Source organism: Anthonomus grandis, chromosome 17 (assembly GCF_022605725.1).
Source record: "Anthonomus grandis grandis chromosome 17, icAntGran1.3, whole genome shotgun sequence".
In the NCBI taxonomy this organism is placed as follows: domain Eukaryota; kingdom Metazoa; phylum Arthropoda; class Insecta; order Coleoptera; family Curculionidae; genus Anthonomus; species Anthonomus grandis.
Genome location: NC_065562.1, coordinates 18,323,542 through 18,347,741, shown reverse-complemented (window position 1 = coordinate 18,347,741; position 24,200 = coordinate 18,323,542). Strand labels below are relative to the sequence as shown.

General features: G+C 33.0%; 1 protein-coding gene across 3 annotated transcripts in view; it reads right to left on the bottom strand.

The window, feature by feature from the left end:
• The window catches only part of LOC126746257 (octopamine receptor beta-2R-like), a 178,263-nt gene that overhangs the window by 26,699 nt on the left and 127,364 nt on the right, over positions 1-24,200 (bottom strand). For all 3 annotated transcript variants that reach the window (XR_007663840.1, XR_007663841.1, XM_050454417.1), the window contains exons 2-3: positions 16,063-16,227; positions 2,580-2,976 (exon numbers count right to left, since the gene is read on the bottom strand). Coding sequence is in view for 1 of the 3 variants with exons in the window: in XM_050454417.1 (XP_050310374.1) it covers positions 2,580-2,976; positions 16,063-16,084 (419 nt within the window). In the remaining 2 variants the exon portion in view is untranslated. The remainder of the gene's footprint in view (positions 1-2,579; positions 2,977-16,062; positions 16,228-24,200) is intronic.

Genomic DNA, 24,200 nt, shown 5'->3' with positions numbered 1-24,200 from the left:
TACTTAAAAAGTCTATGGACGAAAAACAGTGATTTGCAAAGGAATTTCTTGCTGAACAAATGTTTGGGGTGGGTGGGGGGGCTAAGGGTTGTTTCGATGAAAAACAATATTTTAGTAAAAAATATATATTCAATATTTAATTTAATAACACATAAATTATAAATAAAAATTAAGAAATTGTACGGGGTCTGTTGCCTGGAATAGTCACTCGAGTTTAAAGTATTTAAAGCACTTTTCCAGGCATTTGAGGCAACTTTAAAATATTAAAAGTCATTTTTTACTATGTCCAGGCAGTTGACATTATTGCGAGTAATTTTTCGACACTTCCAGGCAGTTGAAAGCATCGATTTCTTCCAGGAAATTGCCTTAAGGAAGTTTTAACTGCCTGAAATAGTCACTTAACTTTAAAGTAGTTAAAGCCACTTTTCTAGGCATTTAAGGCAATTGTGAAATAATTGACGTAATTTTTTGATACTTCTAGACAATTGACACTATTTTTTTTATATATATTTTTTGCAAAAACATTATTGTTCATTAAAACAACCCTTACCCCCCCCCACCCACCCCAAACATTTGACCAGTAAGAAATTCCTTTGATAAATCACTGTTTTTCGTTCATAATATACAACCTAATAGCACCGTTTTTGTATTAAATATTAATTAATATACATCTATATAATTATATCAAATTTAAATGGACAAACTGTGTTATTAGATTATATTGATGACGAAATCAGTTGTTATTCATGCGTATTATTTTGAAAAACTATGATTTTTGAAGACAATTTCTCACTGGTAAGTTGTATGGGGTGGGTGGGGGGTGTAAGGGTAGGCTTAATAAAAAACGTTTTTTTTTGCAGATAATAATTGTCTGAGAAAAAAAAAGATTTTTAAGTCAATTATAGGTGAGAATATACGTATATAATATACGATTTTGTTTACAAATCGGAAAAGACTTATCAATCTTGAAAAGGCAAATCTTGTGCCAATTTTTTCAAAAAGCATTTTTTTGACAGGCAATTATTTTCTGCAAAAATAACGTTTTTTATTAAGCCTACCCTTACACCCCCCACCCACCCAATACAACTTACCAGTGAAAAATTGTCTTCAAAAATCATAGTTTTCCACAATAATACGCATGAATAACAACTGGTTGCGTCATTAATATAATCTAATAACACAATTTGTTCATTTAAATTTAATATAATTATATATATGTATATTAATCAATATTTAATACAAAAACAGTGCTATTAGATTCGATATTTTGAACGAAAAACAGTGATTTTTCAAGGGAGTTTCTTACTGGGTAAGTGGTTGGGGTGGGTGGGGGGTGTAAGGGTTATGTTGATGAAAAACAATGATTTTGTAGAAAATATTTATACAATATTTAATTTAATAACACAGTTTATCTAAATTTTATATCATTTTATAGTATATAAATATTTAATACAAAAACAGTGCTTTCTATTGGATATTATGGACGAAAAACAGTGATTTTTCAAAGGAATTTCTTACTGGTCAAATGTTTGGGGTGGGTGGGGGGGGCAAGGGTTGTGTTGATAAAAAAACAATGTTTTTGCAGATAATATATATAAAAAAACGACTGCCAATAGTGTCAATTGCCTCAAATGCCTGGAAAAGTGGCTTTTACTACTTTAAAGGCAAGTGACTATTCCAGGCAGTTGGAACTTCCTCAAGGCAACTCCCTGGAAGAAATCGATGCCTACAGCTGCCTGGAAGTACCAAAAAATGACTCCCAATAAGGTCAACTGCCTAGAAGTATCAGAAAATTACTTTTAATACTTCAAAATGGCTTAGAGAAGTTGCCTTAACTACTTGGAACTTAAGCGACTATTCCAGGCAGTTGAAACTTCCTCAAAGCAATTTTAAGAAATCGTAAGAAAAACACCCGGTAGGTTGATTAAAAATATCAAAAGGCTCAACGGGATATCACTGTAACAAGATATCCACAAACAAACAGACTCTTATTAATTGGCTCTTAGAATTAGCCGGTCCACTTATTGTGAAAAGTGTTTTGCTTAGGCATGAACATATAAATTCAATAATTATAACATTATCCACCTTATAACTATACTCTATTTCAGAAGTGTGTAGAGCAATATGCAAAAGTGGTACCTGGTGATCCACCAATATTTTATGCCACTACCTTAGTTGGGTATTAGTTTCAATGTAAAATTCTTTCTTTTCGTTGATTGCAAGTAGTGCCACCCGGTTTTGGGTCAATTTATGAGTTTTGCCCATTGTTACCCACTGATAAACATTGAAAACGGTTCGCCAAAGGCGTGCAACTGGGACTTGTTTTTTACCTTATAATTAATGTACTTAAATGCTATTTTATTTTAGAAAGTTACTTTTGTTTAAATGGAATAATATATTTTTTTCACAAATTTATTGAACATAATATGTAGAGTAAAACAGTTGAAAATGTCACTTTTGGATCTGGCACTTTTTGAACAGTGTATAACAATTTTAAATTATAATAGATTGTAGTCTTCTTCGTCATCTGACGAACAGTCATCATATAAATAAACAAAAACCCTCTGTCTTTCTCTCACCTGTCTATACTGATATCGCACAAATGCAAAATGGACACCGTGGAAAAGTACACGTCCAAACTGTTCCACACGTCGCACAACGTATAAGTGAACATCCACCGTCCGGATATTTGGACGCTCGCGTTAAAACTCATCGCGAACATCGCGACGAGCATGTCGGCGAGCGCGAGCGAGATGACGTAATAGTTGGTGACGATGCGCAGTTTCCTGTGACGCATCACCGACACGATCACCAACAAGTTGCCGAAGATCGAGGCGAGTATGATCGAGATCATGATGGTGCCCTTGATCACCTGGAGGCCGAGAGGACCGTGCGGGGGCGAGGAGGCGCCCGGGGACGTCAGAGAGTCCTCGCCGTGGTGACGTCCCGTAGGAGTGAGGAGCGACAAGTTGCTCGCTGTAACGGAAAAAATTGCTTTAAATTGGTTTTTTTTTGCTATAAAAATAGTGCTATTATTGGATATTATATGGATGAAAAACAGTGATTTTTCAAAGGAGTTTCTTACTGGGTAAGTGGTTGGGGTGGGTGGGGGGGGCAAGGGTTATTTTGATGAAAAACAATGATTTTGTAGAAAATATTTATACAATATTTAATTTAATAACACGGTTTATCTAAATTTTATATCATTTTATAGTATATAAATATTTAATACAAAAACAGTGCTTTCTATTGGATATTATGGACAAAAAACAGTGATTTTTCAAAGGAATTTCTTACTGGTCAAACGTTTGGGGTGGGTGGGGGGGCAAGGGTTGTGTTGATAAAAAAACAATGTTTTTGCAAAAAATATATCAAAAAATGACTTTCAATACTTCAAAATTGCCTAAAATTACTGGAAAAGTTGCTTCAACTATTTGGAACTCAAGTGACTATTCCAGGCAGTTGAAACTTCCTCAAGGCAATTTCCTGGAAAAAATTGAGGCCTTCGACTGCCTGTATGTGTTGACAAATAATTCCCAATAGTGTCAACTGCCTTGACGTCTCATAAAATTACTTCTATTACTTCAAAGTTACCTAAAATACCAGGAATAGTTACTTTAACTACTTTGAACTCAAGTGACTATTCCAGGTAGTTGAAATTTCCTCAAGGCAATATCCTGGAAGAAATTAGTGCCTTCAACTGCCTGGAAGTGCCAAAAAATGATCCCAAGAGTGTCAACTGTCTAGAAGTATCAAAAAATGACTTTCAATACTTCAATATTGCCTGGAAAAATTGCCTTAACTACTTGGAACTCAAGTGACTATTCCAGGCAGTTGAAACGTCCTCAAGGCAATTTCCTGGAAGAAATTGGTGCCTTCAACTGCCTGGAAGTGCCAAAAAATTATCTCAAGAGTGTCAACTGCCTGGAGGTATCAAAAAATGACTTTCGATACTTCAAAGTTACCTGTAAAAGTTGCCTTAACTACTTGACACTCAAGTGACTATTCCAGGCAGTTGAAACTTCCTCAAGGCAATTATCTGGAAGAAATTAATGCCATCAACTGCCTGGAAGTGTCGAAAAATGACCCCAACAGCGTCAACTGCCTGGATGTATCACAAAATGACTTTCAATACTTCAAAATTGCCTGGAAAAGTTGCCTTAAGTATTTGGAACTCAAGTGACTATTCCAAGTTTTAACTGCCTGGAAGTGTCGACAAATAATTCCCAATAGTGTCAACTACCTGGACGTCCCATAAAATGACTTCCATTACTTCAAAGTTACCTAAAATGCCTGGAATAGTTACTTTAACTACTTGGAACTCAAGTGACTATTCCAGGCAGTTGAAACATCCTCCAGGCAATTCTCTGGAAGAAATTAATTTCTTCAATTGCCTAGAAGTGCCATAAAATGACTTCCAATAATGTCAACTGCCTGGACGTATCAAAAAATTACTTTAAATACTTCAAAATTGCCTGGAAAAATTGCCTTAACTACTTGGAACTCAAATGACTTTTCCAGGCAGTTGAAACTTCGACGAGGCAATTCCCTGGAAGAAATTGAAGCCTTCAACTGCCTGGAAGTATCGAAAAATTATTCCCAATAGTGTCAACTGCCTTGACGTCTCATAAAATGATTTCTATTACTTCAAAGTTACCTAAAATGCCTGGAATAGTTACTTTAACTACTTGGAACTTAAGTGACTATTCCAGGCAGTTGAAACTTCATCGAGGCAATTCCCTGGAAGAAATTGGTGCTTTCAACTGCCTGGAAGTACCGAAAAATTACTCCAAATAGTAACAACTGCCTGGACATATTAAAAAATGACTTTCGATACTTCAAAGTTGCCTGGAAAAATTGCCTTAACTACTTGAAACTCAAGTGACTATTCCAGGCAGTTGAAACTTCCTCAAGGCAATTTCCTGGAAAAAATTGATGCCTTCAACTGCCTGGAAGTGCCAAACAATTACTCCCAAAAGTGTCAACTACCTGGACGTATCATAAAATGGCTTCCAGTACTTCAAAATTGCCTAAAGAGCTTGAAAAAGTTGCCTCAAATACTTGGAACTTAAGTGACTGTTCCAGGCAGTTGAAACTTCATCGAGGCAATTTCCTGGAAGAAATTGGTGCCTTCAACTGCCTGGAAGTGCCAAAAAATGACTCCCAATAGTGTCAACTGCCTGGACTTATCGTAAAATGACTTCCATTACTTCAAAATTGCCTAAAATGACTGGAAAAGTTGCTTCAACTACTTGGAACTTAAGTGACTATTCCAGGCAGTTGAAACTTCCTCAAGGCAATTTCCTGGAAGAAATTAATGCCTTCAACTGCCTGGAAGTGTCGAAAAATAATTCCCAATAGTGCCAACTACCTGGACATCTCATAAAATGACTTTTATTACTTCAAAGTTACCTAAAATGCCTGGAATAGTTACTTTAACTACTTGGAACTTAAGTGACTATTCCAGGCAGTTGGAACTTCTTTAGGGCAATTTCCTAGAAGAAATTGATGCCTTCAACTGCCTGGAAGTGCCAAGAAATTACTCCCAAAAGTGTCAACTGCCTGGACGTATCATAAAATGGCTTCGATTACTTTAAAATTGCCTAAAGAGCTTGAAAAAGTTGCTTCAACTATTTGGAACTTAAGTGACTACTCCAGGCAGTTGGAATTACCTCAAGGCAATTCCCTGGAAGAAATTGATGCCTTCAACTGCCTGGAAGGGTCGAAAAATGACACCCAATAGTTTTAACTGCCTGGACGTATCAAAAAATGACTTTCGATACTTCAAAGTTGCCTGGAAAAATTGCCTTAACTACTTGGAACTCAAATGACTATTCCAGGCAGTTGAAACTTCGACGAGGCAATTCCCTGGAAGAAATTGAAGCCTTCAACTGCCTGGAAGTGTCGAAAAATGACTCTCAATTGTGTCAACTGTTGGACGTATCAAAAAATGACTTCTATTACTTGAAAGTTACCTAAAATGCCTGGAGTAGTTACTTTAACTACTTGGAACTCAAGTGACTATTCCAGGCAGTTGAAATTTCCTCAAGGCAATTTCCTGGAAGAAATTGATGCCTTCAACTGCCTGGAAGGGTCGAAAAATGACACCCAATAGTTTTAACTGCCTGGACGTATCAAAAAATGACTTTCGATACTTCAAAGTTGCCTGGAAAAATTGCCTTAACTACTTGGAACTCAAGTGACTATTCCAGGCAGTTGAAACTTCCTCAAAGCAATTTCCTGGAAGAAATTGGTGCCTTCAACTGCCTGGAAGTGTCGAAAAATGACTCCCAAAAATGTCAACTGCCTGGACGTATCATAAAATGGCTTCCATTACTTCAAAATTGCCTAAAGAGCTTGAAAAAGTTGCTTCAACTACTTGGAACTCAAGTGACTATTCCAGGCAGTTAAAACTTCCTCCAGGCAATTTCCCGGAAGAAATTGATGCCTTCAATTGCCTGGAAGTGCCATAAAATGACTCTCAATAATGTCAACTGTCTGGACGTATCAAAAAATTACTTTTAATACTTCAAAATTGCCTGGAAAAGTTGCTTTATTTGCTTGAAACTCAAGTGACTATTCCAGGCAGTTGGAACTCCCTCGAGGCAATTTTCAGGAAGAAAGTAATGCCATCAACTGCCCGGAAGTGTCGAAAAATGACTCCAACAGTATCAACTGCCTGGACGTATCAAAAAATGACTTTCGATACTTCAAAGTTGCCTGGAAAAATTGCCTTAACTACTTGCAACTCAAGTGACTATTCCAGGCAGTTGAAACTCCCTCGAGGCAATTCTCTGGAAGAAATTGGTGCCTTCAACTGCCTGGACGTGCCAAAAAATGACTCTCAATTGTGTGAACTGCTAGACGTATCAAAAAATGACTTCCATTACTTCAAAATTGCCTAAAGAGCTTGAAAAAGTTGCTTCAACTACTTGGAACTCAAGTGACTATTCCAGGCAGTTGAAACTTCCTCAAGGCAATTATCTGGAAGATATTGATGCCTTCAACTTCCTGGAAGTGCCAAAAAATAACTGCCAATAGTGACAACTGCCTAAAAGTATCAAAAAATGACTTTCAATACTTAAAAATTGTCTAAAATGACTGGAAAAGTTGCTTTAACTACTTAGAACTCAAGTGACTATTTCAGGCAGTTAAAACTTCCTCAAGGCAATTTCCTGGAAAAAATTGATGCCTTCAACTGCCTGGAAGTGTCGAAAAATAATTCCCAATAGTGTCAACTGCCTGGACGTCTCATAAAATGACTTGTATTACATCAAAGTTGCCTAACATGCCTGGAATAGTTACTTTAACTACTTGGAACTTAAGTGACTATTCCAGGCAGTTGGAACTTCTTTAGGGCAATTTCCTAGAAGAAATTGATGCCTTCAACTGCCTGGAAGTGCCAAGAAATTACTCCCAAAAGTGTCAACTGCCTGGACGTATCATAAAATGGCTTCGATTACTTCAAAATTGCCTAAAGAGCTTGAAAAAGTTGCTTCAACTATTTGGAACTTAAGTGACTACTCCAGGCAGTTGAAATTTCCTAAAGGCAATTCCCTGGAAGAAATTGATGCCTTCAACTGCCTGGAAGTACCGAAAAATGACACCCAATAGTTTCAAATAGAAACGTATCATCCATTTTTCTCTAAGAGACCAAACAAAAGTAAGAACACAAAGTCACGGTCTCATCAAATCCATATAATTTCTTAAAAGCTACTCGTGTTTCGCTCCTATCGGAGCATCATCAGGCCTAGACCTACACAGATCACATTACAACTAACAACAAAGAAAAACTAGGTTAAGTTAACAATACCCACCATAGATAAAAAGTGGATAGATAAACCGATAGGAGCGAAACACGTGTACCTTTGAACAAATTATAGGGATTTGATGATACCATGCCTTTGTGTTCTTACTAATAGTTTCAACTGTCTGGAGGTATCAAAAAATGACTTTGAATACTTCAAAATTGCCTGGAAAAATTGCCTTAACTACTTGGAACTCAAGTGACTATTCCAGGCAGTTGGAACTTCCTCGAGGCAATTTCCTGGAAGCATATAAGATCCTCATTCATTTTTTCCCAAGGGACCACACAAAATGTAAACAAACAAACGAAAAACAATGTCCCAGTCTCATAAGCAAATTTTATTGGCTACACGTGTTTCGCCCTTAATAAGCGGGGCATCATCAGGCCTTAGGACCTGCACATACACTGTAAAACCAACAACAATAATAGACAAAATTTTGTTTTGTTGTTAGTTGGAAGAAATTGAAAATGCCTTCAACTGCCTGGAAGTATCAAAAAATGACTTTTAATACTTCAAAGTTGCCTCAAATGCCTGGAAAAGTTGTTGTAACTACTGGGAACTCAAGTGACTATTCCAGGCAGTTGAAAGATCCTCAACGCAATTCCCTGGAAGAAATTGATGCCTTCAACTACCTGGAAGTGCCAAAAAATGATCCCAAGAGTGTCAACTGCCTAGAAGTATCTCAAAATGACTTTCAATACTTCAAAGTTGCCTAAAATGCCTGGAAAAGTTGTTTTAACTACTGGAAACTCAAGCGACTATTCCAGGCAGTTGAAATTCACTCCAGACAATTCCCTGGAATAAACTGATGCCTCGAAGTGCTGAAAATAGTCAGTCAAGGAATCTCATGAATACCGTTTTGATCATCAGAAGCTTAGTGATTAGCTAATTACGAGAGTTGAATTAATTTATTAAGTACATGCATGATAAAATAATTCAATATCTCACGATCTACTTCAAGAATTTCCATCATTCTTTTAATAATAGTTGAAGAATCACTCAAGGAATCACGAATCACCCAATTTTACTTCTGAGTTGTTAAAGAGTTTTTCTTACACACTAAAAGCATCACTTAATCTCCTTTTAACCCCCCTTAAGTGGTCCCAATAAATACTTCTTGGGCTGATAAAACCCGTTTGAATTCTTTAAATGTTATTCACTCAGTCTCCTCCTTTAGGGTATTGATTACAAAGCACAATAAAGTATTAACCGGAATGAACCCCTGTTCGAGCCCTTAAATAAATAAAACCTGGAATTACAAAACGGTCCCCGTAAATGACAGGATCGGAAATAATCCCTTAAGCGTCTTATGTTTCGAAATCGGGCGAATTCTGACTACCCCAACCGCCCCCGCTCTCCCGGTTTATTTGTTAGGGTGCTTTCCGAGTTTTGAGTAGTATATTTTGTAAAAATTAGTTTTGTGGTTTTTTGCTGTTTTCTTGAGTTCTGTTGTAGATAGGGTTAAGTTTTTTGCATTTTTGGATGCTCTGATTTGTTCTACGTAAGTTTTATTTGAAACGATTTTTTCTAAAAGTTGTAGTTTTTTTGTAAAAAAATTATATTTGTTTTCATAAAAATTTATTATGTTGAAGAGTGGAATAACTTTTTTTTCGTTGTTTTTTTGGAAAATTTTATAGAAATCTTTTTGATGCAGAATTTTGGGTAGTATATTAAGCAGAAATAAAAAAATTAAATTTCCCCATAGGAAGGGTGAAAAATCACGTTTGTGATTTTTGGTTTTTTGCCATTATCTCGAGTTTTATCAAAGATAAAATCAAATTTCTTTCACTTTTAAGTAAAAAAAGTTATTCCAAATAACTTTTACTTAAAACATTTTTTTCTAAGATTTTTGGTTTTTTTGAAAAAAAAAATAAAATTATTTTCAAAAAAAAATTTTAAAAACTGGAATAACTGTCTTTTCGTTATTTTTCCGAAAAATTATGTAGAAACCTATTTGATGGAGAATTTTGAGTAGCATACGTTGCAGCAATAAAAAAAAATAAATTTCTCATAGGAATGTTAAAAAATCACATTTGTGATTTTTAGTTTTTTGCCATTTTCTCAATTTCTATCAAAGATAAAATCAAATTTCTTCCACTTTTAAGTATAGAAACTTATTCCAGATAACTTTTACTTTAAGTATTTTTCTTTAAAATAATTAGTTTTTTTTGGAAAAAAATAAAATAAATTTTCAAAAAAATTTCATGTACACCTAATTTTTTGTATAAAAACGTGCAATAACTTTCTTCTTGTTATTTTTTCGAGAAATTCTATAGAAACCTTTTCGATGCAGAATTTAGAGTAGCATAGTTTGCAAAAATAAAAAAAACAAAAATTCCTCGTAGGAAGTGTGAAAAATCACATTTGTGATTTTTGGTCTTTTGTCAATATCTTGAGTTCTGTCATAGATAGAGTCAAGGTTTTTCCACTTTTAAGTTGAATATTTAATTCCAAATAACTTTTACTAAAAACATTTTTTTCTAAGACTTTTAGTTTTTTTGTAAAAAAATAAAATTTATTTTCAAAAAAAAATCCGTAAGTTTTGCAAAAGAGAGTTTGTGATTTTTAGTTTTTTGCCATTTTCTCGACTTCTATCAAAGATATGATTAAGGTGTTTACACTTTTGGATACTGTAATTTATTTTACATAAGTTTTATTTGAAGTAATTTTCTCTTAAATTTATAGTTTTTATGTAAAAAAATAAAGTTTATTAAAAAAAAAATTCTTTGAAAATTTATTTATTTGTGTAAAAAAGTGAAATTACTTGCCTTCCGTTAGTTTTTCGAAAAATGTGTAGAAACCTTTTTGATGCAGAATTTTGAGGAGTATCCATTGCAAAAATAAAAAAAATTAATTTCCCTATAGCAAAGCTAAAAAATCACATTTGTGATTTTTGGTCTTTCGTCAATATCTCGAGTTCTGTCATAGATAGAGTCAAGGTTTTCCCACTTTTAAGTTGAATATTTAATTCCAAATAACTTTTACTTAAAACATTTTTTTCTAAAATTTTTAGTTTTTTTGTAAAAAAATAAAATTCATTTAAAAAAAAATTCTTTGAAAATTTATTTATTTATGTAAAAAGTAGAATAACTTTCTTTTCGTTAGTTTTTCGAGAAATGTTGTGAAAACCTTTTTGATGCAGAATTTTAGGGAGTATCCATCGCAAAAATTAAAAAATGAAATTTCCCTATAGCAAAGCTAAAAAATCACATTTGTGATTTTTGGTTTTATGCCATTATCTTGAGTTCTATCATAGATATAATTAAGATTTTTATACTTTTGGATACTGTGATTTATTTTACATCAGTTTTATTCGAAGTAATTTTCTCTAAAATTTATAGTTTTTTTGTAAAAAAATAAAGTTTATTAAAAAAAAATTCTTTGAAAATTTATTTATTTGTGTAAAAAACTTAAATAACTTGCCCTCCGTTAGTTTTTCGAAAAATGTTGTAGAAACCTTTTTGATGCAGAATTTTGAGAAGTATCCACTGCAAAAAGCAAAAAATTAAATTTCTCCATAGCAAAGCTAAAAAATCACATTTGTGATTTTCGGACTTTTGTCAATATCTCGAGTTCTATCACAGATAGAGTCAAGATTTTTTCACTTTTAAGTTGAATGTTTAATTCCAAATAACTTTTACTTAAAACTTTTTTTTCTAAGATTTTTTGTTTTTTTATAAAAAAATAAATTTATTAAAAAAAAAAATTCTTTGAAAATTTATTTATTTATTTATGTAAAAAAGTCGAATAACTGTCTTTTCGTTATTTTTTCTGAAAAATACTGTAGAAACCTTTTTGATAAAAATTTTGAGGAGAATACATTACAAAAAAAAAAATAAAAATTCCTATAGAAGCTACAAAATCACATTTGTGATTTTTGGTCTATTGTCAATATCTCGAGTTCTATCATAGATAGAGTCAAGGTTTTTTCACTTTTAAGTTGAATATTTAATTCCAAATAACTTTTACTTAAAATATTTCTTTCTAAGATTTTTAGTTTTTTTGTAAAAAAATAAAATTCATTTTTAAAAAATAATCCGTGAAAGTTTATTTTTTTTATGTAAAAAAGTGGAATAACTGTCTTTTCGTTATTTTTCCGAAAAATACTGTTAAGACCTTTTTAATAAAGAATTTTGAGTAGTACACTTTGCGCAAATAAAATAATGAAATTTCTCCATAGCAAGGGTGAAAAATCACGTTTGTGATTTTTAGTTTTTTGCTATTTTCTCGACTTCTATCAGAGATATAAATAAGGTGTTTACACTTTTGGATACTGTGATTTATTTTACATAAGTTTTATTTGAAGTAATTTTCTCTAAAATTTATAGTTTTTTTGTAAAAAAATAAAGTTTATTAAAAAAATAATTCTTTGAAAATTAATTTATTTGTGTAAAAAGCAGAATAACTTTCTTTTCGTTAGTTTTTCGAAAAATGTTGTAAAAACCTTTTTGATGCAGAATTTTGAGGAGTATCCATCGCAAAAATAAAAAAATTAAATTTTCTTATAGCAAAGCTAAAAAATCACATTTGTGATTTTTGGTCTATTGTCAATATCTCGAGTTCTATCATAGATAGAGTCAAGGTTTTTTTACTCTTAAGTTGAATATTTAATTCCAAATAACTTTTGCTTACAACATTTTTTTTTTGATTTTTAGTTTTTTTGTAAAAAAATAAAATTTATTTTCAAAAAAAAATCCGTAAGTTTTGCAATAGAAAGTTTGTGATTTTTAGTTTTTTGTCATTTTCTCGACTTCTATCATATATATGATTAAGGTGTTTACACTTTTGGATACTGTGATTTATTTTACATAAGTTTTATTTGAAGCAATTTTTTCTAAAATTTATAGTTTTTTTATAAAAAAATAAAGTTTATTAAAAAAAAATTCTTTGAAATATTATTTATTTGTGTAAAAAAGTGAAATAACTTTCTTTTCGTTAGTTTTTCGAAAAATGTTGTAGAAACCTTTTTGATGCAGAATTTTGAGGAGTATCCATTGCAAAAATAAAAAAATTAAATTTCTCCATAGCAAAGCTAAAAAATCACATTTGTGATTTTTGGTCATTTGTCAATATCTCGAGTTCTATCATAGATAGAGTCAAGGTTTTTTCACTTTTAAGTTGAATATTTAATTCCAAATAACTTTTACTAAAAACATTTTTTTCTAAGACTTAGTTTTTTTGTAAAAAAATTAAATTTATTAAAAAAAAAATATCCTTGAAAATTCATTTATTTATGTAAAAAGCAGAATAACTTTCTTTTCGTTAGTTTTTCGAGAAATGTTGTAGAAACCTTTTTGATGGAGAATTTTGAGTAGTATCTATTGCAAAAAGCAAAAAATTAAATTTCCCCATAGCAAAGCTAAAAAATCACATTTGTGATTTTTGGTCTAATGTCAATATCTCGAGTTCTATCATAGATAGAGTCAAGGTTTTTTCACTTTAAAGTTGAAAATTTAATTCCAAATAACTTTTACTTAAAACATTTTTTTCTAAGATTTTTAGTTTTTTTGTAAAAAAATTAAATTTTTTTTCAAAAAAAAATCCGTAAGTTTTGCAATAGAAAGTATGTGGTTTTTAGTTTTTTGACATTTTCTCGACTTCTATCAAAGATATGATTGAGATTTTTACACTTTTGGATACTGTGATTCATTTTACATAAGTTTTATTTGAAGCAATTTTTTCTAAAATTTATAGTTTTTTTATAAAAAAATAAAGTTTATTAAAAAAAAAATTCTTTGAAATATTATTTATTTGTGTAAAAAAGTGAAATAACTTGCCTTCCGTTAGTTTTTCGAAAAATGTGTAGAAACCTTTTTGATGCAGAATTTTGAGGAGTATTCATCGCAAAAATAAAGAAATTAAATTTCCCTATAGCAAAGCTAAAAAATCACATTTGTGATTTTTGGTCTATTGTCAATATCTCGAGTTCTATCATAGATAGAGTCAAGGTTTTTTCACTTTTAAGTTGAATATTTAATTCCAAATAACTTTTACGAAAAACATTTTTTTCTAAGACTTTTAGTTTTTTTGTAAAAAAATTAAATTTATTTAAAAAAAAGTCCCTTGAAAATTTATTTATTTATGTAAAAAGTAAGATAACTTTCTTTTCGTTAGTTTTTCGAAAAATGTTGTAAAGACCTTTTTGATGCAGAATTTTGAGGAGTATCCATCGCAAAAACCAAAAACTTAAATTTCTCCATAGCAAAGCTAAAAAATCACATTTGTGATTTTTGGTCTTTTGTCAATATCTCGAGTTCTATCATAGATAGAGTCAAGGTTTTTTCACTTTTAAGTTGAATATTTAATTCCAAATAACTTTTACTAAAAACATTTTTTTCTAAAATTTATAGTTTTTTTATAAAAAAATAAAGTTTATTAAAAAAAAAATTCTTTGAAATATTATTTATTTGTGTAAAAAAGTGAAATAACTTGCCTTCCGTTAGTTTTTCGAAAAATGTGTAGAAACCTTTTTGATGCAGAATTTTGAGGAGTATTCATCGCAAAAATAAAGAAATTAAATTTCCCTATAGCAAAGCTAAAAAATCACATTTGTGATTTTTGGTCTATTGTCAATATCTCGAGTTCTATCATAGATAGAGTCAAGGTTTTTTCACTTTTAAGTTGAATATTTAATTCCAAATAACTTTTACGAAAAACATTTTTTTCTAAGACTTTTAGTTTTTTTGTAAAAAAATTAAATTTATTTAAAAAAAAGTCCCTTGAAAATTTATTTATTTATGTAAAAAGTAAGATAACTTTCTTTTCGTTAGTTTTTCGAAAAATGTTGTAAAGACCTTTTTGATGCAGAATTTTGAGGAGTATCCATCGCAAAAACCAAAAACTTAAATTTCTCCATAGCAAAGCTAAAAAATCACATTTGTGATTTTTGGTCTTTTGTCAATATCTCGAGTTCTATCATAGATAGAGTCAAGGTTTTTTCACTTTTAAGTTGAATATTTAATTCCAAATAACTTTTACTAAAAACATTTTTTTCTAAAATTTATAGTTTTTTTGTAAAAAAATAAAGTTTATTAAAAAAAAAATTTTTTGGAAATTTATTTATTTATGTAAAAAGCAGAATAACTTTCTTTTCGTTAGTTTTTTGAAAAATATTGTAGAGACCTTTTTGATGCAGAATTTTGAGGAGTATCCATCGCAAAAATCAAAAAATTAAATTTCCCCATAGCAAAGCTAAAAAATCACATTTGTGATTTTTGGTCGTTTTTCAATATCTCGAGTTCTATCATAGATAGAGTCAAGGTTTTTTTACTCTTAAGTTGAATATTTAATTCCAAATAACTTTTGCTTACAACATTTTTTTCTAGGACTTTTAGTTTTCTTGTAAAAAAATAAAATTAATAAAAAAAAAATTCTTTGAAAATTTATTTATTTGTGTAAAAAAGTGAAATAACTTTCTTTTCGTTAGTTTTTCAAAAAATGTTGTAGAAACCTTTTTGATGCAGAATTTTGAAGAGTATCCATCGCAAAAATTAAAAAAATAAATTTCCCCATAACAAAGCTAAAAAATCACATTTGTGATTTTTGGTTTTCTGTCATTATCTCGAGTCCTATCATAAATAAAATCAATTTTTTTTCACTTTTATATACAATGAATTATTCCGAACAATTTTTACTTAATAAATTTTTTTCTAACATTTTTAGTTTTTCTGTAAAAAAATAATATTAATAAAAAAAAAAAATCCATGAAAATATTTTTTTTTGTGTAAAAAATTTCTTGTTTAAAAAAAATGCAGAAACCTATTAAATAATGAAGAATTTTAAGCAGTATACTTTGCATAAATAAAAAACCGACATTTCTCCATAGCAACGGGGGGAAAAATCACGTTTGTGATTTTTAGTTTTTTGCCATTTTCTCGACTTCTATCAGAGATATGATTAAGATGTTTACACTTTTGGATACTGCGATTTATTTTACATCAGTTTTATTTGAAGCAATTTTCTCTAAAATTCATAGTTTTTTTGTAAAAAAATAAAATCTCTTGAAAATTGATTTATTTATGTAAAAAAGTGAAATAACTTGCTTCCCGTTATTTTCCCGAAAAATTCTATAGAAACCTTTTTGACGCAGAATTTTAAGCAGCATACACTGCAAAAACAAAATTATTAAATTTCCCCATAGGAACCCTAAAAAATCACATTTACGACTTTTAATTTTTGGCTATTTCCTCGTCTTCTATCACCCATAGAACTATTATTAAATACTATAAGTCATTTAATTCAAAAAACCACTCACCTGGATATCCGCTAGTAGCCATCCCATACACGAAAACTTCCCTTATTCACCACTCAAACCGATCAAACCGCGAATAACCCGACACATGCCCGACTGATTGATCTCCATGTTACCAGAGGGTAAATTTCAACCCTTTGACCCCCTGGAGCTCTCCATTTGATTGCTCTGGAAAAAAAATATCAAATTAATTTTCCTTCTTTAGGGTCCTAATTAGTTGGGGGGTGATTAACCCCTAAGGTCCAATAATGTTTTTTCTTCCTATTAAGAGCGTGAGGAAGGTTTATAAGGTCGAAACTCCGATGTTTGATTTCATATATAAGGATAACTACTTTTTTAAAATAAAACCAGAGGGAGGGAGTTTTCTAAAGACCCGTAGTTGCATATCCGCCTTAGAGCCCTAAGGGTCTTAAGGTGATGGGCCCCATAGAAGGGGACGTAACCGAGAAACCACCCCGGATGGAAAATTAAATTTTTGCCGCGCTATTGCGTTTTTAAAATTGAAATTCAATGGAAAATTGCAATTTAAAAATCTTTTAGGGATACGGGGGTGGGTGGGGGAGAGAGGGTGGGAAATTAACTTTTTTTTTTTTAAGACAAAAAGTTCGTTTTTTTACGACCGAGGCGCTTTTTAATTTAAACTTTTTTTTTTTTTTTGAAGGGTAATTAAGAGAAAAGGGTGGGAAGTTTTGATGGGGCTAAGGGTTCGTTTGCCCCCTCGCTCCCCCCCCCCCTGTCCGTTGTGTTTTGATTAAACCGTTTTTTTTTCTTATGAAGGTTTGCAGTCAAGTGCGAAATCGGTTTTTCGAAAACTTTTCTTAATTTGTGAAAATATGCTTATTATGTTACAAGAGGGAAGTTGAGGGTGTAAACAGTGGAAATTGATGTTTTTTGGAAAACTAGGAAAAATCGAATAGCACCGTTGGATTAGTTGGGAAAAATTAGTTGAAAAATAGTATATTGTCGACGCATCTATTTTAAATTTTTAAGAAACTGGAGGTTTTTGGGTGAACCGTCAGTGGTACCAAAAATCCGAGTGCATCACTGAAATAGTACTAAAAATGCCTGATTAAATTAATTGCCTAAAAAACCTGGAAGACCATATCCAACTTCTGGAACGAGGATAAGATTGACTTCAAATAAGTGGAGTTTATACAGAATGACTCAAAATGCTTCATGTAATAAAACTAACAGGCACCCCTAATGTTTGGAGAACATTAAAAATAGCATCGAATGCCTAAAACAAAAGCATATCGTATTAGAAATTTTGTTCTTATATTAGACTAGGCACGTCCAAAATATGATGTTTCCAGAAGATCCAGATGTTGCTATAAGGTGAGATGCGGTGGAAAGTCAAATAGGGCACTTTTTGACCCCCAAATCCTTATAAATGTCACCCTGAGATCCAGAAATCATGCATGATCGCTATGAAATTATGTCTCCCGTCTGTATTTGGCTTAATCACGTCCAGAAAATAATTTTTCCAGAAGATCCAGAATGTTACTATAGAGTGAGATGCGGTAGAAAGTCAAAAAAGGCACTTTTGACCCTCAAATCCGTATAAATGTCACTCTGAGATCCAGAAATCATGGACGATCGCTATGAAATTATGTCTCCCGTCTGTATTTGGTTTAATCACGTCCAGAAAATAATTTTTCCAGAAGATCCAGAATGTTACTATAGAGTGAGATGCGGTAGAAACTCAAAAAAGGCACTTTTGACCCTCAAATCCGTATAAATGTCACTCAGGGATCCAGAAATCATGGACGATCGCTATGAAATGATGTCTCCCATCTGTATTTGGTCTAATTACATTCAGAAAATAATTTTTCCAGAAGATCCAGAATGTTACTATAGAGTGAGATGCGGTAGAAAGTCAAAAAAGGCACTTTTGACCCCCAAATCCGTATAAATGTCACTCTGAGATCCAGAAATCATGGACGATCGCTATGAAATTATATCTCCCGTCTGTATTTGACTTAATGACGTCCAGAAAATAATTTTTCCAGAAGATCCAGAATGTTACTTTAGAGTGAGATGCGGTAGAAAGTCAAAAAAGGCACTTTTGACCCTCAAATCCGTATAAATGTCACTCAGGGATCCAGAAATCATGGACGATCGCTATGGAATTATGTCTCCCGTCTGCATTTGGTTTAATCACGTCCAGAAAATAATTTTTCCAGAAGATCCAGAATGTTACTATAGAGTGAGATGCGGTAGAAAGTCAAAAAAGACACTTTCGACCCTCAAATCCGTATAAATGTCACTCTGAGATCCAGAAATCATGGACGATCGCTATGAAATGATGTCTCCCGTCTGTAGTTGGTCTAATTACGTTTAGAAAATAATTTTTCCAGAAGATCCAGAATGTTACTATAGAGTGAGATGCGGTAGAAAGTCAAAAAAGGAACTTTTGACCCTCAAATCCGTATAAATGTCACTCAGGGATCCAGAAATCATGGACGATCGCTATGAAATGATGTCTCCCGTTTGTAGTTGGTTTAATCACGTCCAGAAAATACAGTTTCCAGAAGATCCAGAATGTTACTATAAAGTGAGATGCGGTAGAAAGTCAAAAAAGGCACTTTTGACCTTCAAATCGGTATAAATGTCACTCTGAGATTCAGAAATCATGGACGATCGCTATGAAATTATGTCTCCCGTCTGTAGTTGGTCTAATTACGTTTAGAAAATAATTTTTCCAGAAGATCCAGAATGTTACTGTAGAGTGAGATGCGGTAGAAAGTCAAAAAAGGAACTTTTGACCCTCAAATCCGTATAAATGTCACTCAGGGATCCAGAAATCATGGACGATCGCTATGAAATGATGTCTCCCGTTTGTAGTTGGTTTAATCACGTCCAGAAAATACAGTTTCCAGAAGATCCAGAATGTTACTATAAAGCGAGATGCGGTAGAAAGTCAAAAAAGACACTTTTGACCCCCAAATCCTTATAAATGTCACTCTGGGATCCAGAAATCATGGACGATCGCAATAAAATTATATCTCCCGTCTGTAGTCAGTCTAATCACGTCCAGAAAATAATATTTCCAGAAGATCCAGAATGTTACTATAGAGTGAGATGCGGTAGAAACTCAAAAAAGGCACTTTTGACCCTCAAATCCGTATAAATGTCACTCAGGGATCCAGAAATCATGGACGATCGCTATGAAATGATGTCTCCCGTTTGTAGTTGGTTTAATCACGTCCAGAAAATACAGTTTCCAGAAGATCCAGAATGTTACTATAAAGTGAGATGCGGTAGAAAGTCAAAAAAGACACTTTTGACCCCCAAATCCTTATAAATGTCACTCTGGGATCCAGAAATCATGGACGATCGCAATAAAATTATATCTCCCGTCTGTAGTCAGTCTAATCACGTCCAGAAAATAATATTTCCAGAAGATCCAGAATGTTACTATAGAGTGAGATGCGGTAGAAACTCAAAAAAGGCACTTTTGACCCTCAAATCCGTATAAATGTCACTCTGAGATCCAGAAATCATGGACGATCGCTATGAAATGATGTCTCCCGTCTGTAGTTGGTCTAAACACGCCCAGAAAATAATTTTTCCAGAAGATCCAGAATGTTACTATAGAGTGAGATACGGTAGAAAGTCAAAAAAGGCACTTTTGACCCCCAAATCCGTATAAATGTCACTCTGAGATCCAGAAATCATGGACGATCGCTATAAAATTATGTCTCCCGTCTGTATTTGGTTTAATCAAGTCCAGAAAATAATTTTTCCAGAAGATCCAGAATGTTACTTTAGAGTGAGATGCGGTAGAAAGTCAAAAAGGGAACTTTTGACCCTCAAATCCGTATAAATGTCACTCAGGGATCCAGAAATCATAGACGATCGCTATGAAATTATGTCTCCCGTCTGTATTGGATTTAATCACGTCCAGAAAATATTTTTCCAGAAGATCCAGAATGTTACTATAGAGTGAGATGCGGTAGAAACCTAAAAAAGGCAATTTTGACCCCCAAATCCGTATAAATGTCACTCTGAGATCCAGAAATCATGGACGATCGCTATGAAATAATGTCTTTCGTCTGTAGTTGGTCTAATCACGTCCAGAAAATAATTTTTCCAGAAGATCCAAAATGTTACTATAAAGTGAGATGCGGTAGAATGTCAAAAAAGACACTTTTGACCCCGAAATCCGTATAAATGTCACTCTGAGATCCAGAAATCATAGACGATCGCTATGAAATTATGTCTCCCGTCTGTATTGGATTTAATCACGTCCAGAAAATATTTTTCCAGAAGATCCAGAATGTTACGATAGAGTGAGATGCGGTAGAAAGTCAAAAAAGACACTTTTGACCCCCAAATCCGTATAAATGTCACTCGGAGATCCAGAAATCATGGGCGATCGCTATAAAATAATGACTCCCGTTTGTAGATGGTCTAACTATGTCCAGAAAATAATGTTTCCAGTAGATCCAGAATATTACTACAAGGTGAGATGCGGTAGGAAGTCAAAAAAGGCACTTTTGACCCTCAAATCCGTATAAATCTCACTCTGAGATCCATAAATCATGGACGATCGCTATGAAATTATGTCTCCCGTTTGTAGTTAGTCTAATTACGTCCAAAAAATACAATTTCCAGAAGATCCAGAATGTTACTATAGAGTGAGATGCGGTAGAAAGTCAAAAAAGGCACTTTTGACCTTCAAATCGGTATAAATGTCACTCTGAGATTCAGAAATCATGGACGATCACTATGAAATTATGTCTCCCATCTGTATTTGGCTTCATCACCTCCAGAAAATAATTTTTCCAGAAGATCCAGAATGTTACTATAGAGTGAGATGCGGTAGAATGTCAAAAAAGGCAGTTTTTATCCCCAAATCCGTATAAATGTCACTCAGGGATCCAGAAATCATAAACGATCGCTATGAAATTATGTCTCCCGGCTATAGTTGGTCTAACCACGTCCAGAAAATAATTTTTCCAGAAGATCCAGAATGTTACTACAGGGTGAGATGCGATAGAAACCCATAAAAGGCACTTTTGACCCCCAAATCCGTATAAATGTTACTCTGAGATCCAGAAATCATAGACGATCGCTTTGAAATTATGTATCCCGTCTGTGATTGGTTTAACCACGTCCAGATAATAAAGTTTCCAGAAAATCCAGAATGTTACTACAAGGTGAGATGCGGTAGAAAGTTAAAAAAGACACTTTTGACCCCCAAATCCGTATAAATGTCACTCTGAGATCCAGAAATCATGGACGATCGCTATGAAATAATGTCTTTCGTCTGTAGTTGGTCTAATCACGTCCAGAAAATAATTTTTCCAGAAGATCCAAAATGTTACTATAAAGTGAGATGCGGTAGAATGTCAAAAAAGACACTTTTGACCCCCAAATCCGTATAAATGTCACTCTGAGATCCAGAAATCATAGACGATCGCTTTGAAATTATGTATCCCGTCTGTAATTGGTTTAACCACGTCCAGATAATAAAGTTTCCAGAAAATCCAGAATGTTACTACAAGGGGAGATGCGGTAGAATGTCAAAAAATGGACATGTAGAATGTCACACATGGACGAGCTTATTTAGTAAGAAAATTAATAAAAGCTAACAACATGCTTATGCTATCTGAGCCTCTTGACAATCCCAAAGGTTTTCCAGAAATCCATAACCGCGATAACTCAATGAATCACCATTACGGACCCGATGTAATCGGGATTAAAATTATCCAGGCAAAAGATTCGGCTTTAATTAGAACCGAATTTCATTCCTGCGGATGAAAAGAGACAGCTACGGTCGGGGGGTGAAACGGTGGATGGGTGGACGGACGGATGGATGGGGGGAGCAAGAAGGATCGAATTAATTAATTACGGGATCCATAACTCTACTACTACACTGCGATTTTAACTTCAAAAGCGTCCCGTGCCCCCGTGAAGACGTGATTGCTTCCGGTTTAACTGCGGACGCGACGTTTGAATTGCAAATTCGTCGAGTAAATCGCAAACTAAATAGTTTTCGGATCCAGGGGATGAAAGGAGGGTACGGGGGTGAAGAGAAAACGTTTGTTTTTGATCGGGATCTCTTTGATGAGTCCCTTCTTATATTAAACCGATTGGGTTTTATTTAAAAGTTGGATCGTTTTTGACGTATTCGCTTTGTTTCTTTAGGGTGGAAAGGGGGAACTTGAGATGCATATTAGAGTTTTAATGAAGAGAGGAAATTGACTGACTTAATGATTGATTTGTTTTAGGGTATTTTGTAAATTCTGGAAAATCACTGGGAAGATTGTTCTTTGTTCAGGCAGTGAAAGTAATTATTTCTTTATTCCAGGCAATTGGACAAAATTTTCTCAGGTAATTGAGGTCACTTTTTCCAGAAAGTTTGAGTCATTTTTCCAAGCAAATGATATCGTTTTTGAAATATTTCAAAAATTTGATGGTCAATTTTCCATTTTTCCAGGCAGTTGAAATCATTTTTTAAAGCATCCGTACTCCGTTTTTAAATAATTTTTTCAGCAGCTTTGGACTAATTTTCGATTTTTTCCAGGCAATTGGAGACTTTAAGACTATTAAGGATAATAAATCATCGATTCTTTTAATATTCCAGGCAACTTAATAATTTCCTTATTCCAGGCAGTTGAGCAAACAATTTTGGATCTAACGAAGAAAAAATAGGTCAACTGCCTGGAAAAAGCCTAAAATAAGAACGAATTACTGCTAACTGAAATGGAAATGAAATGTAAAAAAATAAACTGAAATTCTAGGCGGTTAAGCGATTTTATTATTTCGGGTAGTAATACTAACTACCTGAAATTTGAACGAAAAGGATTCAAATGCCAGGAATTATGAAAAAAAATTCTGAAAATTTAGAAAAAAAATCCTGGAATTTCAGGCTGCCTGGATTATTCGAAAATTGTGGCAAAAATTATATCAGGGTCAACTGTCCGGAATTTAATCATAATTGTAGTCAAAAATGCCTTAAATTAAAAAAAAATACTCAACTGCCTGGAGTTTAATAGAAAATGGACCAATCCCTGGATATATGACCTTATGACTCAACTGCCTGGAATAAAGAAATTAAATTCATGATCCAACTGCGCAGAATCTAATTAAAAAAATATCTGAATTGACTGAAATTTCATAAAATTCTGGAAAAAAATTAACCACGACTCAACTGCCTGGAATGCAGTCAAATTTGCCTGAAATTTGATAGAATCAGATTTAGCCAATGGCTCAAATGCCTGGACTAAGGACAAAATTATTGATTTGTTTGATATTAAAAAAGAGTCAAATTTGTCTAAAATTTTTAGACGAATTTATCAACGATTCAACTGCCTGGAATTAAATAAAAATTACAGTCAATGGCCTGAAACTTGGTAAAAATTTAGCAAAAAATTAACTTAAACCATCATGACTCTATTAACTTAGAGACAAGATTTTTGTGCCTGATTTTTCAAAAATTCGGCAAAAGTTCATCCATAAACCAACTGCTTGGAACAATTCTGAAAAACGTAAGCAATTTTATGAATCTTCCGCCTAAATAAATCACTGCTCAACTTCAGCCGGGACTGCCTGGAATAATCCAAAACTCTGGAAAAACGCGATAAACGCTGCGATATTTCAATGTCCTCGGGACCATATTAACCGTCTATTTAGTATTAAAATATGCAAAGGGCCGCCATAGTTTTCGCCGCGAGGAATTTAATATCCGACAAGAAGAATATTTCGAATCGTATTATTTAGACGGTAAAAGAGACAAACGGACATCTAGAGCGTGAAATGTGGACGACGCGTGAATATTTCATGCATAATTATATGTATTCCGGTCCAGCCTGGATATGGATATATACGAAGAACTCCACATAATGAAATTACCACCGCCAGGGAGATTATATAGTCAGGCCATTTTTTGTTTTTTTCATTTATTCTCTGGAATAAAACTGAATTCTCAACTGAAATCTGGAAGGTGCCTAATTACCCTTAAAGAAAAAAATCTCTGGAGATTCTGCTGGTCGATATTGATCCCTTATGGTATTTTTGAAAATTACCTCTATAATAAATCTGGAAAAACGTCCCGTAATAGTTGCATATCATTTTCCCTTTTCTCGCTTTAGGACCCTAAGGCGCTTCAAGGTAAGCGGATATAAGCCAGAAAA